The 19,275-nt window shown below is 37.2% G+C and overlaps 1 protein-coding gene across 1 annotated transcript in view; it reads left to right on the top strand.

The window, feature by feature from the left end:
• Positions 1-19,275, top strand: part of LOC122403059 (V-type proton ATPase 116 kDa subunit a1) — a 123,940-nt gene that overhangs the window by 95,950 nt on the left and 8,715 nt on the right. Inside the window, exons 4-12 of the mRNA XM_043406340.1 lie at positions 6,214-6,342; positions 6,456-6,538; positions 6,672-6,798; positions 10,031-10,207; positions 10,349-10,561; positions 14,385-14,598; positions 15,605-16,031; positions 16,572-16,699; positions 16,873-17,114. Coding sequence (XP_043262275.1) covers positions 6,214-6,342; positions 6,456-6,538; positions 6,672-6,798; positions 10,031-10,207; positions 10,349-10,561; positions 14,385-14,598; positions 15,605-16,031; positions 16,572-16,699; positions 16,873-17,114 — 1,740 coding nt within the window. The remainder of the gene's footprint in view (positions 1-6,213; positions 6,343-6,455; positions 6,539-6,671; positions 6,799-10,030; positions 10,208-10,348; positions 10,562-14,384; positions 14,599-15,604; positions 16,032-16,571; positions 16,700-16,872; positions 17,115-19,275) is intronic.

Genomic DNA, 19,275 nt, shown 5'->3' with positions numbered 1-19,275 from the left:
GTTCTTCCTTTTTTCGAACTTCATCAACATATTCGTGACAGTTTTCTGATTAAAATGACACCAAATACGATATACAATTTAGGTCCTATTTACTAACGCAATAAGAAATCAAAGGCATGCATCGTTCAAGTGACTCCACGTCGGCTGTATCGAAACACAGGCGATGTTTACACGAGCCTATACAGAATCAGTATTTCATTCTGCGACCTCTACCAAGAGAGGTAGAAGTCAGAATTAGAACACCGATTTCGTATAGGCTCGCATAAACATCGCCTGTGTTTCGTTACAGCCGACCCGAAGCGAAGGAAGCGATAGCAAATTCGGCGATGCTCGGCCGCTCAGTCCCTCTTTGTCATATGCTCGCTGTTCTTTTTTATACTCGCCGCCTCCAGTAGGCGTCAACAAAGTATCAAGAATCGTTTCTCGTCCACGATACAGCCGAGCGTTGAGCCCCGAGAGCGTCGCTTCTATAGAGACAATACTGTATTGGTTCTAATCGATATTTAAATTCAATCGATGCGAAGAATGTCATCGGTAACGCAAACGTGCGTCTGGTTGGCGTTGACGTTTGGATGTGGCCTTTGAATGTAGTCGAGTTGGTTGTCTGGTTTACCGGAACGTTTAAAAAAAGAAGTATTCGAAAATGAAAAGAATAGAATTAAAAGGGCTTCCGGACTGAAAGGACGTGCGGGAAAATTAGAAACAGAATTCCTGCAAAGGACTCATCGGTTAACGTTGTACATTGTTTCGTGTTGTTAAAGTGTTTGTGCGATAGTTAACAATTATTAGTTTATTTAGTTCAAAGATTTAAGGAAAAAAAGAAATGTATGGAATAACGAGACAGAGGCTTGGTCGCCTGAGAGAACCTAATACAAGTCGCCCTAAAGAAATTACCAATGAAACGGTTTCTCCAACATACATTTTTGTTAAAAAAAATTGAATTGATCTTGATTTTTTGTTGCATAAAAATTGTTTTGCTAATTTCTACTATTGCAATTTCTTGTCAAGTGATTGCTTTTGTTCGAAAAGTTTTTTGATTGGCTTAGAGGAAGTGCTTAAAATATCGTAGCAATCATTTCGAGTATATGAGTTAGGAGAGAAAATCATAACTTTGCATCTGTCTAATGTTTTTCCTTTATTTCTTTTTAATTAAAATATAAAATAGATAGAGATACAATTTCTTATCTTGTAAATAAATAAAAGAACATTTTTTATTAGATTAATTCCGATTCTGATTCTGATTCGGAGAAGGTATCAGTAATTGCAATAATGATTTTGATCATTTTCTTTGTTTCGGGCAAATTCGAGCAGCTAAAATTGGCGTTAAATTAAAGTTTAATGTGCCCTAAATTAATATGCAAAAAATCATGGAGGTATTTTTTGGTATTTTTTTTTAAACTCCATTCAAAGTTGATAAACATTTAACATAAAAAATGTAAAAAAGTACTATAATAGTGTACACAACTTGTAAAAATCAAATTAAAAACACAAATTTTCGGTAAATGACACATGTTTAAGAAAATGCACCGAAAATTGCAATAAATTTGTGGCATCATTTTCCACAACAAATTGGTAAATTAGTTATGGATAGTGTTAAAATCTATGTTCCTTTATTAACATTTCGGGATATAAGAATTTATAAAACATCGACTTTAGTTTTTTGATTTTTGTCCATTGCTGGACACTATGCGACGCGACGCAACGAAACAATCCGACGAGCTCGAACATTTACAACCCTTGTTTCAGTAGACGATGACTGAACACCTAAACAGTGCCTGAGAAGAATGCTCGTCCATTTTTCTAACATCTTATCTCCACATTATTTGAAGCTAACTTCACAATAATTAACGATATATGTAAATCGTTAAACTATTGCAATCTACGTTATGTAAAATAAGTACCCAGAATTTGCAAATAAAACTCAAATTGCTTACTTAATCATCCAAATTTATTTTGTCGCCTTCAAAGTAGGTCCCATCAGAAGCAATGCACATACGCCAATGCTTCTCCTAGTCTTCAAAACACTTTTTAAACGCTGAAGAATGTAGCGCCTTCAGCTCCTTCTGCGAATTTTCTTTTATGGCCTCTAACGACTCAAAACGCCTTCTCCGAAGGTGTAATTTGCGTTTCGGAAATAAGAAAAAGTCACAGGGGGCCATATTTGGTGAATACGGTGCTTGTTCGATCACATTTGTTGAGTTCTTGGTCAAAAATTTGCGTAACAAGATCAATGTGTGCGGCAGAGCATTATCGTGATGCAGGATCCAAGAATTGTTTTTCCACGCATCTGGCTGTTTCCGACGAATATTTTCACGCAAGCGTCTCATGACGCTCAAATAATATTCTTTATTTACTGTTTGTCCATCTGGAAGGAATTCCGAATGAACAACGTCACGATAATCAAAGAAAACAGTGAGCATGACCTTAATTTTCAAGCGACTTTGACGCGGTTTTTTAGGGTTTGGTTCATTTTCTAAGCGATATTCCGAAGATTGTTGACTTGTTTGCATATTGTACTCATAAACCCATGTTTCTTCACCGGTTATGATGCGTTTCATGAAGGTAAAGTCACTGGAAGCTCGTGAAATCATGTCTTCAGCAACTGCTTTTCGATGTTATTTTTGCAGAAAATTCAGCTCCTTCGGAACAAGTCGTGCAGCGACGCGTCTCATGCCCAAAACTTCAGTTAAAATGTTATACAGAGACATGTAAGGCATTTCCACTTCATGAGCCATCTCTCTAACACTCAGGCGACGATTATCGATGACCATTTTTTTTTATCTTTTCGATGTATTCGTCAGTCGAAACCATTGACGGTCGGCCGGCACGCGACAAATCTTGCTCTTCTTCTCAGCCCTCTTTAAATGTCTTGCACCATTCGTATGTTTGCGTTTTTGATAGGCACCACTTACCATAGGCTTTCTGTAACATTTTTAACGCTTCGACACAAGAAATTTCGTTAGAAACGCAAAATTTATGGCAAATTCTTTGCTCGACAGTTCTTTCAATCGCAAAAATCGGAGAGCACACTCGAGCTCGACGGGTGTAAATAACTGCCGTGAACACACTGGTTGTCATATTGCGATCAAATGTAGCGTACCAACTGAATACAATCTTGCCTACTTACACACAAAAATTTGTTTCAATATACAGGGTGTTCGGCCACCCCTGGGGAAAATTTTAATGGGGGATTCTAGAGGCCAAAATAAGACGAAACTCAAGAATACCAATTTGTTGATGGAGGCTTCGTTAAAAAGTTACTAACAATTAAATTCAAAAATTTCAAATCATTCTGGAAAAATTATTTTCGGTTGCGGGGTTCAATTACAATTATTTTTTGTGAATACACATACCTCCGAAATATTACCCACTTTCGTGGAAAAAAATCGGGTAGGTGCTGAAATTTTTTGGCGAAAAAAGAATTTTTCAAATCGCTCTAAAAAAATTATTTTCGGTTGCGAGGGTCAATTACAATCATTTTTGGTCTTGACACATACCTTCGAAATCCTATGCACTTTCGAGAAAAAAAATTCCTTACCGAAAATCTAATTAGGTGCCTAAACGACGAAAAAAAAAAATTTCAGATCGTTCTGGAAAAATTATTTTCGGTTACGGTGGTCAATTACAATCATTTTTGGTGAATAGACATACCCCCGAAATCCTATCTACTTTCTAGAAAAAAATTCGAAAATGTGTAAAATTTTTCGGTGGAAAAAAAAAATTTCAAATCGTTCTGGAAAAATTATTTTCGGTTGTGGGGGTCAATTACAATCATTTTTGGTGAATAGACATACCTCCGAAATCCTGCGCATTTTCGAGAAAAAAATTCAGTACGGGCGGAACTTTAAACGTTAATAATTTTTTAACAAAGCCTCCATCAACAAATTGGTATCTTGATTTTCGTCTTATTTTGACCTCTAGAATCCCCCATTAAAATTTTTCCCAGGGGTGGCCGAACACCCTGTATGCACTGTGGAATTTGAAAGTGAGAAATTCCGCGAACTTATTTTACACAATGTATAATAAACAGTTAAAATCCAAAGAGATTTGAGAACCCGGTTTATGACACAGTTTTCTGGTACATTGCCGTTTTTAAGAAACGTTTTTTTCGTAAGATTATTTTAATAAATTGTAGTTGGTAAAAAATTGGAATTCTGAAGTCCAATACAGAATATTTAAATCCTTCACTTCTGTTCTACATTTGTACTTCAATATCCTCAATAGTGATTGTCCTATCATAACATATGAATATCGAATCTGTACGAATGAATATACTCACGTTAAGTTCTGAGTGAACCTCTGGCTTGCAGAAGGAATAGACAGAATACGAAAAAAAGAATAAAGGTATGGATTCAGTGTTACGCACCTTGCGACCATACAGTGTTGATGTGAGATCCTAGGAACATCAGGACGCGATATTGTCATCGAGTCTTATCATAATTCATTAGTCACTCTTTAGCAAGTTACATGGTTTTCCTTCTTTTTCTTTTCATGAAATAGCATTTTGCTTGTAAAATTTTTACTATCTACCCATTAAACCCTCTTTTGGGAATTCTCAGCACTTGGGTTTATGGTACGATTGTCTATACACTGTTTTTAACAAACCAATGAAGTCTATAACGTCACTGTGAACGTCCTGGGCTGTCAGCCCAGCAACCTCCATCTCTTTCATAGAGCATGGACAATTTATAATTTGTCCCCGTAGTTTCTATCGAGCAATTATTCAAAAATTATTCTTCAATTATTCTTCGCTCAAAAATAAGCAATAAATAATCGAACTGATACTTACAAATGCGTTTATTACAAAAAAGAATCAATAACAGAGTGGGTTGGCATGGAATGATTCTTACATGGCTACGTTCGATAGTGAAGCCATAGCAAACATTCCTACTTATCAATGTTGTATTTCTTTCTTAAAACGTACGGATTTATTTGCCATAACATACAAAAAAACTTAACTAAAAACCTTAACAACTATGCAACTCTCTTTCTTTCTTCCTAGTCTCTCTCGTTCTGCCGTGACTCCTTTGTCTCCTCGATACACCCGGTATTCCCCTCACTGCTTACTACCAACCTCACTCATCATGGCTACCAACTCCCACAACCAAATCACCACCGATGTCATTCACAGGAGATTATCCCTTAACAATCAAAGAAAGAGAAAAAAAAGGAAAGATCTGTTTGATCAAAGAGGGAGTAAAAGTAATAGTAAGCCAAAATACAATCTTCTGCCCCGATTCATTTGCAATGGTCAAAGGTAAGAGATTTGAAAACTAACATTTCACATTAATTTCAGTGCAAGAGATGTTAAACAATAATCTTGGTCGACAAAAAAAATAAAGATGCAAAAAACGCTCCAAAATTATATTTATACATATTTCAGATTAAAATATTTGTAAAATACTTTTAGAATATTTATAAATAAATATAAATCACTGTTATATAATTAGCATTTGAAAAAAATAGATAAGTCCAAAAGGGAGATTCGAACCTATGGTTAAAAAACTTCGAGCAGTTCCACAGACGGACACTTTACTGCAGCGCCAACGACGCCATTAGAAATATCGTTGATTCTTTAGAATATATGTATTGCGCTCAACGATTATGTAATTCTGCTTAGTGTAGAAATATGGAACAGTACATGAAACACTCATATATTAAAGAATACATAAAATTTCGACTTATAAGTTACTCTAACATGCAGAAAATAAGGAAAAAAATCGGTTATTATTTTTTTTCACTGCGGCACACCAAAATGAAAAATCTGAAAAAAATTGAGAATAATAGTAATAACAATACCTGTTTACTGTAAAAATATGAAAGTAGTTCCGCAACTCCTTCAATGCGTAATCGGCATTTTTCGGCATTTTTTGCGGTTTTTTATTTTTTACTACCTGGTTCTTCAATCAAAAAATCTGAAAAGCTTCCAAAATATGTGCCCCGGTACCCGAAATGTCTCTGAATTTTTTTACATGTTTTTACTCAATAGGACAAGAGAAATTGTACAAAAACATGATTTTCGTTATCACCCCATTACTACCCCCACCGTCGAGATTTCAAGTTAAAAATTGGCCCATAGGGTTTTCTTTCGATTAGCTATCGAATGACCCATCGCACGTTCAATTTGGTTTGGGGTCACATTTGACCCCCTTATTCGGCTATACAGAATTGTAATTCACATTTATCGCGAATGATAATGGTCTGTTCTTGTAGGCTAACCTCGAGAAGACGAGTAACGACATACTAGAGCTGAGCCAAAACGCGGTGAACCTGAAGAGCAACTATCTGGAGTTGACGGAATTACGGCACGTGCTCGAGAAAACGCAAGTGTTTTTCATGGAGGTACCTAAAGTAGTTCAGCAGCTTTTGCTCATAGCATCGTCCTCCTTCATGTAATCGATGTTATCGTTCTGTCGGAGAATCAAGATTCGTATCATCTTCTTCTATATCAACAGGAAGAGGCCAATGACTCGATTACCAGGACGCTAATTAACGAGGAAGCACCGAATCCGAGCGCGGCTGGTCGAGGACGTCTCGAGTACGTCGCCAACTATTTATTGTAACAATATTATCCGTTCGTTGCATCTATTTCTCCTCATAGGAAAATTCTTCTTTTTCTATTTTGCGCAAAATACCAATTTTAATATTATTCCTTGTAATTGTTCTTTCAGATTCGTTGCTGGGGTAATTAATCGAGAACGAGTGCCTGCTTTCGAACGAATGTTGTGGCGAATATGCCGTGGAAACGTATTTTTACGTCAAGCTGAACTGGAGAAGCCATTGGAGGATCCAGCTACTGTTAGTATCTTTCTTTGGTAAACCTTACGTTTAGGGGAGGCAGCTGTGATGATCTTGACCTTGACATATGTTGTCAAGGCCCCCCCCCCCCCATGACCCTCAGAAGGTTTTAGCCGCGCTCGTTTTTTATTAAAAAGTTTGTAACGTTAGTTAGCCGCAACACGCCGGTTAGGTAGCGCCGCAGTACCGCGTTCGAGTCTCCTCTCGAAGCAGCGGCTGCGTCAAGGAGCGGGATTGGGACAGGTATCTAGTACGCAAGTCGTGTTAACGTTTTAATATAAATGTTTATTGGACTGACTCCGGTGTGGGGTCCTATTGCTGGGGTCGCGGCGCCGATGAGTGATTTTCGTCACAAGTTATTAATAAAAATGTATTATTAGTATTACACTAGAATCTGTGTATATGTATACTCAGTGTGACCTTGACGTTCACACAGTTTATGAAGGTCGCACTCTTGAGTATCCCCCAAAAAGTTATAGGTACCTTTCGTTTTTTATTAAAAAGTTATTAGTATATAAAAATTACCGGAAACAAAAAACACAAGAATATGGAATTTCGTTTGTGGCGCTGCTTCGTGAGAATCTCATTGGAGGCGAGAAAGGGAAAGGAGGGGGCGCGTTTCGTCCGGGCCTGCTAGTGGGGACTCATCAAGTAAGGACTTTCTAGCAGGCCCTGCCTTAGGCGACTAAGATATTGAGAAGTTTTTTTTTTTTATTATCTCGTTCTCCTGTTTCTTTTGCAGTACCCTGGACTGTAGCCCTATAACCTGCACTTAAAATGTTTGTCAGTGTCTGTAATGTTTATGAGGATGTGTTATTGTGGTTTTCCTTGGGTTAGGGCTCGAGGGAAAAGTTTCAAAAACCTCGTTTACATGCATCATGCGATGAGTGTGGCGCTGTGGATGGTTAATTTGATGATTAGTTTGGAAGTTTGTGTTCGTATCTTTAATGGTATATTTTCGGGATTGTAATTCCCTAGTGACACTACTAGGGAGTTTTTGGATGCTGGGAGTTAGTAACTTGAGCTGCAGGGCAGCCAGCTTCATGACATGCTCGCGGATATACTCGATTTTGCTTCCTCATGCAACGAAGCGATTGTGTGATAGCGTGTGTTGTTTAGAATGATGCGGAGGTATTTGTTTTGTACAATTTGGATTTTGAATATGTGTGATGTTACTGTGGTGCACCATACTGGACTTTTTTTTTTTAACGAACGTTTATTGTGCCAAGAAAACAATTATAAATATATATACAAGGGTATACAATAAACCTAAATGTACAAACGGCTAACTTATAACTAGGACTACAATTTAGACTAATGGCTCAACATAGAGCTCGCGTAATCTTAACATTAAATAATGTCCGTCGCACTTAATGCCACTTACAAGATAGTTTTAAGAATAGTTACTTATACTAGGGGCAAGATTTAATATTTTGTATAGAAAAATGGCACCGAAAAAACTATACAAAGCAAAATTAAATCCAGTTACATGCAGAGAGGGAGGTTGTTTAGGATTAAGTGAAAGATGATATACTTAAGGTACTGGGATCATTTAAGTTCGCTGCAACCACCAGTACTTGTCAATGTTGAGTCTGTGTTTATCTTTTTTGTCAATGCTTGAGAGTCTATAGTGATGATGTATATTTGCGCTATCTTGTGGTAAGTTTTTGTCATAGAGTATAGTCTTATCGTTTTTGTTTCGTTTGGCGTGGTATATTAGTGGGGTGTTGTCTTTATTCTGTATATAGTCTTCGCTGTCTAGGTGGATGAATGATTCTGGGGAAGTGTAGCCTGTCAGTCTCGTTTTGTCGAGGTATATTGGGTTTAGGTATGTAGAGCCAAAGATTAAACTATTTAAATGGATTTTGCGGGTGCTTACCCAGTGGTTTCTAATTAATTTTAATATGAACATGTCAATGCGTTTGATTTTAGTGTTAACGTAGAGTTTGTAGTTATTGTATAGTTTTATAAAGTTCGATTCGGGAGTTCTATATTTGTTTAAGCATGCTCTTAGGCATTTTTGCTCAAAAAGTCATAGTTTTTCCATAGTTCCGGCACTGATATTAAACCAAATTGGGCATGTATATGTTAAGATAGGTCTAACTAGAGATTTATAGCAAAGGAGCTTAACAGACGAGTTAAGATCCTTTGAATAGAAGAGACGTTTGTGAGCAAAAAAAGCTTTTCAAGCTTTGTCTAACCGTATCTGTACGTGGTGGTTGTAGTTTAGCTTAAAATCTAGATGTATGCCTAAATAGCAAACAATGTCTTTGTGTGGGATTCGATTCTGGTCGTTATTGTCGTGCAGGTGAAATTTTGTCTCGTGCTTCCGTACGTCGTGGTTTGCGTCTGAGATTTTAGATATATACGGTCTGAACAGAATTGTCTCGCATTTATTTATATTAATTTTCAGTTTCCAAGTGTGAAAGTAATCTTGAATTTTGCTAAATGTTTTTTGGAGTTCTGTCTGTATTTTGGAGGGCTTATTGTGTCTGCTGTATATTAATAAATCGTCTGCAAATGCTATTGCTGATTTCACGTTGCCGCTATTTAGGTCATACATTTGTATGAGATCGCTTAAAAAAATATTAAATAGAATTGGTGAGTTGATTGTTCTCTGCTGGAGTCCGTTGTGGATGTGCCTTAGACGACTGGGATATTGGGAAATCATTCGAGAAATGTATAGCAACCGAGGGGTCGGTCGAGCCCTTGTGAGAGCGCGACTCCCTCTGGTGGCGAGCATGGGAGGCGACGCCACACGTTTTATGAGCTCTGCGGAGCACAAAATAAAACATCCTTGAAACGAAACGAATTGAACAGTATCATAATAAATTCGTCGTCCCCAGACCCCCCTACAAACTACACTAACTAATACCGACACCCATTTTTAATAAAATATAATTTAATACACTTGTTTTATTTAAATAAATATGTTATATAATATAATAAATACTATATAATTTTTCTATGCTAATAATTTTTTAATAAAAAACGAGCGCCGGCTGAAACCTCTTGAATGTTACTCAGGAGGGTGACCTTGACAACATATGTCAAGGTCAAGGTCATCGGAGCTGCCTCCCCTAAACGTAAGGTTTACCCTTTCTTTTCTTTAAAAAAAGGAAATAAACACAAACGCAACACGCAAACATTAAAAAACATAAACCCTGTTAACTGTACATTTTGATATACCTACTACCGTAGAGGGCAGTTTTATTTTTGAAAATCTTTTTAGGGTAACAAGATGTACAAAACTGCCTTCGTCGCGTTTTTCCAAGGGGAACAGCTGAAAAGTCGTATCAAGAAAGTTTGCAGTGGTTTTCATGCGTCGCTATACCCGTGTCCGCACAGTCATGCAGAACGCGAGGAAATGGTAAAAGGCGTTCGCACAAGATTGGAGGATTTAAATTTGGTGAGTGAATTTTATAATTTTTATCCATACTTTGATTCCAGATTGAGAACCACTACTCTAAAATATTCTATTTTAGTAACGATCTTGTACAAGTTTTCATAAAAATCGTCATTCTCACGTTTCGTTTCCCAAACTTTGCAGGTTTTGAACCAAACGCAAGATCATCGTCAACGCGTGCTACATAACGTGGCTAAAGAACTGCCGAACTGGAGTATCATGGTCAGAAAGATGAAAGCAATTTATCACACGATGAACTTATTCAATATGGACGTTTCGAAAAAGTGCCTAATCGGGGAATGCTGGGTGCCTGTGGCGGACCTTGGAGTTGTTAGAGATTGTCTCACCGAAGGATCGGTTTGTTTTCGAATCACTAAGTAATAATTTCTATATAATCCTCCTATAACACGGTTGATTCGTTCAACGAAGTCTTGAACTACTAATGGATTGTGTAAAATTTGCGTAAATACTGTTATTCTCACTTTCATTTACAGTGGATTAAAAAAGTATTTGTGCACCTCGTTTTTTGGTGATATCTTTACATAGGCAAGGGATTCATTAACAAAAACTGCTTTCATTAACAGTCTATTATAAGCTGAGACAATGTGCTGAGTAACAATTGTTAATAATGCGTTACAAAAAAATAATACAGAAGAAGGCCAAAAAGGTGTTTGTACACTTATGTATATAACGATAAACTTATATGGATATAATATTGTACTATTTATCAATTAAAATTAGGTTACCGGCCACTTTTGGAATCTGTATCAAAGATGAGGTATACGAGTAGACCTCTCACCTTATGAACTTTCATGGCCCAATCTGACTGCCATACAGATCTAAAAATTCGGAGGTTATTGTAGCGTCCTCTTCTCATGGATGGTGGTCAGTTGAGAAACTATTCACTGAATTAGTATTTGTGGGCAGACAGCTGTAGTGTGTCTATGGAACGGATTAAAAACACAATTTTCAAACGACCATAACACCTACAATAGCAAATATATTTCAATGAAACTTTTTTCCAAAGTAGAGCTCATGGGTACCTACAAAAAGTTATTGGGCAACTTTTCTACAAGGCATTAAACAAAATTACTAAAAATCAAAAACGAATTTTTAAGAAAAATCGACAGGGGGTAGGTGTTTTTATCGGCGAAATTGAAGTTTCAAATCACTTTGAAAAAATTATTTTTTATTCCAGGGGTCAATTGCAATCATTTTTGGGCAATAGACATACACACGAAATCCTAACCATTTTCTAGAAAAAAATTCCTTATAGAACATATAATTTTAGGTTAGGAATGTCACTCGAAAGGACAATGTTAAGTCATAGAGGGGTTTACTGACCCAAGAGCGTACAGCCTATGCTACACACCGTTGGAAAGGTCTCGCCAAGGCGAATCGACTGATACCGTTTTTAACTTCGATATCAGATGGGATCATGTCGAAAAATGGCCTCAAAGTTCGAGATTTTGCGGTTTTGAACAAAAGAATCCGGTCGTAAAAGCCCATCCGGCCCGAGGGACCTCGGGTAGGCACCTGAGGGAAAACCGAGCGGTGTAAGCGATACTCTAGCAGATTGAGACGGCAAATGTGCCCCACCACCTTCATTTCAGTGCCGTGTTGGGCCTGCGTTTGCCGCATGGGCCCCGTTCGAAATGCCCAGGGCGAAATCGCCAATGGATCAGTTGTTTTTCATGAACATAATATATTCATGATAGACGATTCGCAGGTATGAGTTGGGAATGTGCAGGTTAGTATTCAGTATTCACATCATTATGTTTCGTTCAATCAATAAAATGTCACTCCATTCACTATTGTAAGTGACGCATTAGTCTGAATACTAACCTGCACATTCCCAACTTATACCTGCGAATCGTCTATCATGAATGTATTATGTTCATGAAAAACAACTGATCCATTGGCGATTTCGCCCTGGGCATTTCGAACGGGGCCCATGCGGCAAACGCAGGCCCAACACGGCACTGAAATGAAGGTGGTGGGGCACATTTGCCGTCCCAATCTGCTAGAGTATCGCTTACACCGCTCGGTTTTCCCTCAGGTGCCTACCCGAGGTCCCTCGGGCCGGATGGGCTTTTACGACCGGATTCTTTTGTTCAAAACCGCAAAATCTCGAACTTTGAGGCCATTTTTCGACATGATCCCATCTGATATCGAAGTTAAAAATGGTATCAGTCGATTCGCCTTGGCGAGACCTTTCCAACGGTGTATAGCATAGGCTGTACGCTCTTGGGTCAGTAAACCCCTCTATGACTTAACATTGTCCTTTCTTGCGTATCTTTAAAACGTCATAACTTCTGAACGGATCGGAGGATTTTAATGTTTCAAACGGCAAACAACGCGTATTTTGGTGAACAATATGTAGAAATTCTAATAATATTGAAAAAAGTTGTTTCTTGACCCCGTCAAATTAGAAAAACCCCATAAAAATGGTTCATAATTCCTGGAATAGTGAATTTATTTCTATGAAACTTTTTTCCCGAAGTAGAGCTCATGGGAATCTGCAAAAAAGTTTTAGACAATTTTTCTGTACGGCGTCAAACAAAATTACTAAAAATTTAAAAAAATTTATAAGAAAACTCGACAGGGGGTAGGTGCCTAATTTTTTTGGCGAAATTGAAAATTTCCAAATCACTCAGGAAAAATTATTTTCGATGGCAGGGATCCATTGCAATCATTTTTGGTCACTACAGATACCCTTGAAATCCTAACCATTTTGGAGAAAAAAATTCCTTACCGAAAATATAAATACAGGCCAGAAATGTCACTCGCAAACTTCTTGCGCATTTTTAAAACATCATAACTTCTGAACGAATTCGAGAATTTTAATGTTTCAAACGGCAAATTACGCGTATTTTGGTGAAGAATATGTAGAAATTCTAATAATATTGAAAAAGTTGTTCCTTGACCCCGTCAAATTAGAAAAACACCATAAAAATGGTCAAATTTTCAAACAGCCATAACTCCTTCAATAGTGAATGTATTTCAACGAAACTTTTTTTCCGAAGTAGAGCTCATGGGTATCTGCAAAAAAGTTTTAAACAACTTTTCTATACGGCGTCAAACAAAATTACTAAAAATCAGAAAGAAATTTTTAAGAAAAATCGACAGGGGGTTAGGTGCCTAATTTTTTCGGCGAAATTGAAAAGTTTCAAATCACTCTGGAATAATTATTTTCGATGGCAGGGATCCATTGCAATCATTTTTGGTCACTACAGATACCCTTGAAATCCTAACCATTTTGGAGAAAAAAATTCCTTACCGAAAATATAAATACAGGCCAGAAATGTCAGTCGAACACTTCTTGCGCATTTTTAAAACATCATAACTTCTGAACCAATTCGAGAATTTTAATGTTTCAAACGGCAAATTACGCGTATTTTGGTGAAGAATATGTAGAAATTCTAATAATATTAAAAAAGTTGTTCCTTGCCTCCGTAAAGTTAGAAAAACCCCATAAAAATGGACCATTCTTCAAACAGCCATAACTCCTGCAATAGTGAATATATTTCAATGAAACTTTTTTCCAATATAGAGCTCATGGGTAGCTGCAAAAAAGTTTTAGACAACTTTTCTATACGGTGTCAAACAAAATTACTAAAAATCAAAAAAAAATTTTTTGAGAAAATCGTTCTAAAAAAATTATTGTCGGTTCCGGGGGTCAATTACAATCATTTTTTGTCATTACACATACCCCCGAAATCCTAGGCACTTTCGAAAAAAAAATTCCTTACCGAAAATCTATTTAGGTGCCTAAATTTTTCGACGAAAAAAAAAAATTTCAAATCGTTCTGGAAAAATTATTTTCATTTGCGGCAGTCAATTACAATCAGTTTTGGTGAATATACATACCCCCGAAATCCTGCGCATTTTCGAGAAAAAAATTCAGTACGGGTGGAACTTTAAAAGTTAATAAATTTTTAACGAAGCCTCCATCAACAAATTGGTATTCTTGATTTTCGTCGTATTTTGGCCTGTAGGATACCCCATTAACATTTTTCCCAGGGGTGGCCGAACACCCTGTATAAAGATATCATCAAAAAATAAGGTGTAAAAATACTTTTTTGACCCACTGTACATTGCAGTTTGCATTCTGTTATAAGAGGATTTACTGTCTTTGTTCATCGTAATCAACGTTCCGTTAACATTTTATGTTGTCCAGCGTCTCTGTGGTAGTTCAATACCATCTTTTCTGAACGTTATCTACACGAACGAGGATCCTCCGACGTTCAACAGGACAAACAAGTTTACGAGAGGTTTTCAAAATTTGATCGACGCCTATGGCGTGGCGTCCTACCGCGAGGCTAACCCGGCCCTTTACACAATTATCACTTTCCCATTTCTGTTTAGCGTCATGTTCGGCGATTCTGGCCACGGTAAGCAAACTACCTACAGCGGGCGTCAATATAAAGTTAACACTTGAAATTTTTAACTTCTCTTTGTAATAATTTAAAACGTATGAAAGAAAACAGGAAAAAGGTATATGGTTTTGAAAGCTCAATTTGTCTTCTATAAAAAACATATTTTTTTTAGTAATAATTAATGCAAAGAACAAAAAAGCTCCTTTTCCTTGAGTCAATATAACACATCACAGATCCCCCTTCATGTTTGACTGTATGGACTAAGTTCTGTTCCTTCAAAGCACTATTTTTACTTTTTCATACTTTCGGCGGTTTTCTGTCTTGATAGATTTCGAATTTGCTCCCATCAGTAAAGAGAACATCATTCCAGAAAGATTCATTATATTTGAGGTGGTCTTTAATGGTCATCACTCTCATTGAGTTTTTTTGGTCGCCGTTTATGATCAATATTACTTAACAATCCGAGATTATTATAGTTATCAATGATCTTTTTCACAGCCACATGGCTTCTTTGCACAACTTTAGCAATTTCTTTTAAAGACTGTCTATTTATATGCATTTCAATTATTATTTGATGCTCTTCAACAGTTGTTTGTTTACCCATTTTAAGATTACACAAATAGTATCTCCTGTTGTTTTGCAATGGAAACAAAACACGGGGATTTCCCAAGATCATATTACTAAACACTGATGCCAATATAACCAGAAATTGTTTCAATAGTTATAACTATGTACATAAAAGCAGGGGTGTTAACTTTATATTGGCTCAAGAAAAAGGGACTTTTTTTGTTCTTGTCATTGTGTTTGCTTATTGTTAAATTATTACTACAAGAAATATATGTTTTTTATAATAGACAGATTGAGCTTTCAATACCATACACGTTTTTTCTGTTTTCTTTCATATCTTTTAAATTATTTCAAAGAGAAGTTGAAAATTTCAAGTGTTAACTTTATATTGACGCTCACTGTACGTACGGTTGATTTAAATATACATATTTTAAACATTGATTTTTCACTGCAGGTTTGATTATTACATTGTTCGCTGCGTACATGATTCTAACGGAGAAGAAGTTTTCGGCGCGAAAATCATCCTCCGAAATTTGGAATATATTTTTCGCCGGTCGTTACATTATACTGCTAATGGGTTTGTTTTCCATTTACACTGGCCTCATCTACAATGACATATTCTCGAAGTCCATTAACTTGTTCGGATCTAGCTGGCAAATTGGTAAAATGAAAGTGGAAACCATCATGGATAATAGCGTGCTTCAGTTGGATCCAGCTACAGAGGAATATAAACAAGTGCCTTATCCGATGGGTATGGATCCAGTTTGGGTGCAGGCAGAGAATAAGATTATATTCTTAAATTCGTACAAAATGAAATTGTCGATCATCTTCGGTGTCGTGCACATGATTTTTGGTGTCTGCATGAGTATCGCCAATATTATGTAAGTTCAATTTCGATATACTGCATATAATTAACACGTTGTGGACCCGTTTGGGGTTTATTCTACTTTTAGAACTTTTAGTTAGAAAGGTATCGAATCAAGGTTATACTTAAATTAAATGGAATCGACCAGTCAAAGAACAATGAAAGTCGAGATATCACATTTTGAGTAATTTCATAATCGAGCCATTTACTTGATCGATACATAACTTGTTATATTTAGAACAAATTTTCTTAATAATTATGCTCAATGCTGTAAATTGAGGAAAAGAAAGTCGAGAAAAAGTTATTTCATAATTTAGAATTAAATATAACTTGGAAGTACATTGTCGATAGAAGAAAATTATTTTATATATAATTCTTAATCACTGCGAGGCATCTCTTACGAATAAAATTATTTTTTAATACTGAAACGATTCTTCCGCAGAAAGTGTCCAACGTTTGATTGCATTGTTCCATCTATAAAATATTATTTTCTAAACAAATAGCTTTTTCGAAACGATCGAACATATTACTAACAATATCTGCATGCTACTCTTAGGTATTTCAAGAAATACCCGAGCTTCTTCCTTGAATTCTTGCCACAACTGATCTTCCTTGTTTTACTATTTTTCTATCTGGTGGTTTTGATGTTTGTAAAGTGGGTTTTGTACGATGCCGCCGCAGAAGGTGCGTATTCTAATTTTTAATTAACGGGGCATTCTAGTCTACGCATGGATATATTTAGAATTCTGTAGAGAAATTGATTTTTCCAAAGTATCAGATTAAAAGAAGACCCCGTTAAACGATTAAGCTCACAGGCTCGTCGAGACATTAAATACGTTTTCTTTTACTATTTATAGATAAGGATACTTATGGTCCAACGTGTGCTCCATCAGTCTTGATTACGTTTATCAATATGATATTACGTGGCCATACTATCATGCCAGGACGTTGTTCGGAGTACATGTACCCTGGCCAAGCTACCGTACAACTCGTATGTGTTATAGTGGCGGTGTTGTGCATACCTATAATGCTCTTTGGCAAACCAGTTTTCTTTTTGATATCGAAGAAGTTAAAGAAAAAGAAATCGGACAAAATTTTCGTAAGCAAATATAATTTTTATAGCTTTATTATTATGTTTACATGTACAAATTCTCTTATTATTGCTTTTGGTATTATTGCATATATGTAGGATTTTTGCAAAGGATTACAATGGATTGAAGGAAAATGAACTAATATATCGAACACACCGCTCGCAAACATTAATGATAACAAAAACACTAATCCTTCGTCTTAAAACCATGCAACTCGTGTCTCGCTCGCAGCCTCCCACTCTCACACCCGATTCAAACTAAATTGGACATCATTCGCTACATCCTTCATTCCTACACTCGGCCATCCTGCTTGGACATTCGACCTCGAATGTCTTCCTCAACGTCGTTATTTTCTTCATCCGTTGATTCTTCGCTTTCACTGCTGATCCACAACTTTATGAACTCAGCAGATGTAGAGGTCTGCTTAGGATCTTCTTCTTCACCAATCTTCTGTGCTAAATAACGCTGATTGCGAAGAACTCGAATTACCTCATAGGGCCCAAGGTATTTATGAGCCATCTTAAGACCCGGACCTTGTTGAGTTTGTTTAATGGCAACCAAGTCAACCTTGCAATAAACCCTTGCCTTTCGCCTACCTTCGTTAAATGTTCGTTTATTTGCCTGCACTCGTAATTCATCTCTCTCTTGAAACGTCGCTATTCATTCTTTATGAAGCAGTTCTTTGATATCCGGGTAGTTCTTCAGTCATGGATGAGTTCCGAAAAGGAGATGGAATGGTGATGTGTCACTGCTTCCGATGCACAGCTGAATTTAAACATTGTTGGGCGATGTTTATACCGATCACAGGGTTCTGGAGCAAATAATTTTGTCAACAATGATATCAATGCCCTGTTAAGCTGCTCAACTTGACTGTTGACCCTCAGAACACCTGCAGCAATTGAGGAAAGTTCTATGCTCCCGTCAATACTGCTTGAACGCAGCACCTCCATCCTCGATCCACTGTTCAACCTGTTCATTGATGACATCCCTTTCAGATGGTGACAGTCGTCTCGCCGACTGATAAATAGGCTCTTCGTCCGAAAGTACTGGCTGCATCTTTATGTCTGACTCGAACGTTCCATTTAGCTTATCACTACTCGCTGATCAGGATTTACAATGTGTGACCCATCGATTTACTCCATTACATGCTACATCAATTGCAAATACCTCGGGTACGCATTCTCTTTTCGCATCATCACACGCTACCGACTGTAATGGACGAATAGTAACGTCGCTGCCCCTCAAACTAACATCAGTCTTTTTCAGGAAATTCGCGCCGATTAAAAACTTATGTTTAAGTAAAAGGTTAGAAACAACCTGCACGCAAATCGAGTATGTATGCCCATCTGCCGTAATCTGTTTCGAATTCTCCCAAGGTTATCTTCCGAACCCATACCGTCAAAATGGCGCTCGCCAGACGAAAATCTCGGGGACCCTAGTTTAATATATTCGTCCGCACGGATTAAACTAAAATCACTCGCCGAATCTATTATTGCCTCAATCTCGCGCCCATTGAGCTTAACAATTTTAAAATATTTCCTACACGCGATTCTCGAAATGACACAAGTCTCATTGTTCGCTCTCACATGTCTTTGGACATGTGGCGCTGCTTCGCTGCGGTTAGGGTCTCGAGAGAATTTGTAGGAGGACAGAAAAGGAAAGGAGGGGGCGCGTTTCGCCCGGGCCTGCTAGTGGACTCATCAGTAAAACTTCCTAGCAGGCCCTGCCTTCGACGACTGGGATATTGGGAAGTTTTTTTTTTTTTTTTTTGGGTTACTGTGTGTTTGCAGTACCGTGGGTTTTACTCCCTATAACCTGCAATTAGCATGTTAGGTTGGTGTTGTTGTGGAATTGTGTTGTGTAATGTTTTATCTAATTAGATTTCATGTTTGGAGTTAGAGGGAAAAGTTTCAAAAACCTCTACGACATGCATCTTGCGATGAGAATGATGGGTTGTATGTCAAGTTATGAAATGGTTAGTGTAGGGGTTTTTATGCGCATTTTGAGGGGAATGTCTTCGGGTTTGTAGTTCCCTAACGCGGCTACTAGGGAATTTGGGTGGCTGAGGTTGGCGTTAAGTGTTTTACGAGTTATTCTGTTTATGAATGCGGAGATGAGTTCTATTTTTGCCTCTATGTGTAGGGAAACTGTGGTGTGATATCTGGGTTT

The sequence above is a fragment of the Colletes gigas genome, unplaced genomic scaffold, assembly GCF_013123115.1.
Source record: "Colletes gigas isolate AHSC1104 unplaced genomic scaffold, ASM1312311v1 Colletes_gigas_Sc00043, whole genome shotgun sequence".
Lineage (NCBI taxonomy): Eukaryota > Metazoa > Arthropoda > Insecta > Hymenoptera > Colletidae > Colletes > Colletes gigas.
This window is presented reverse-complemented; position numbering and strand designations above follow the sequence as displayed.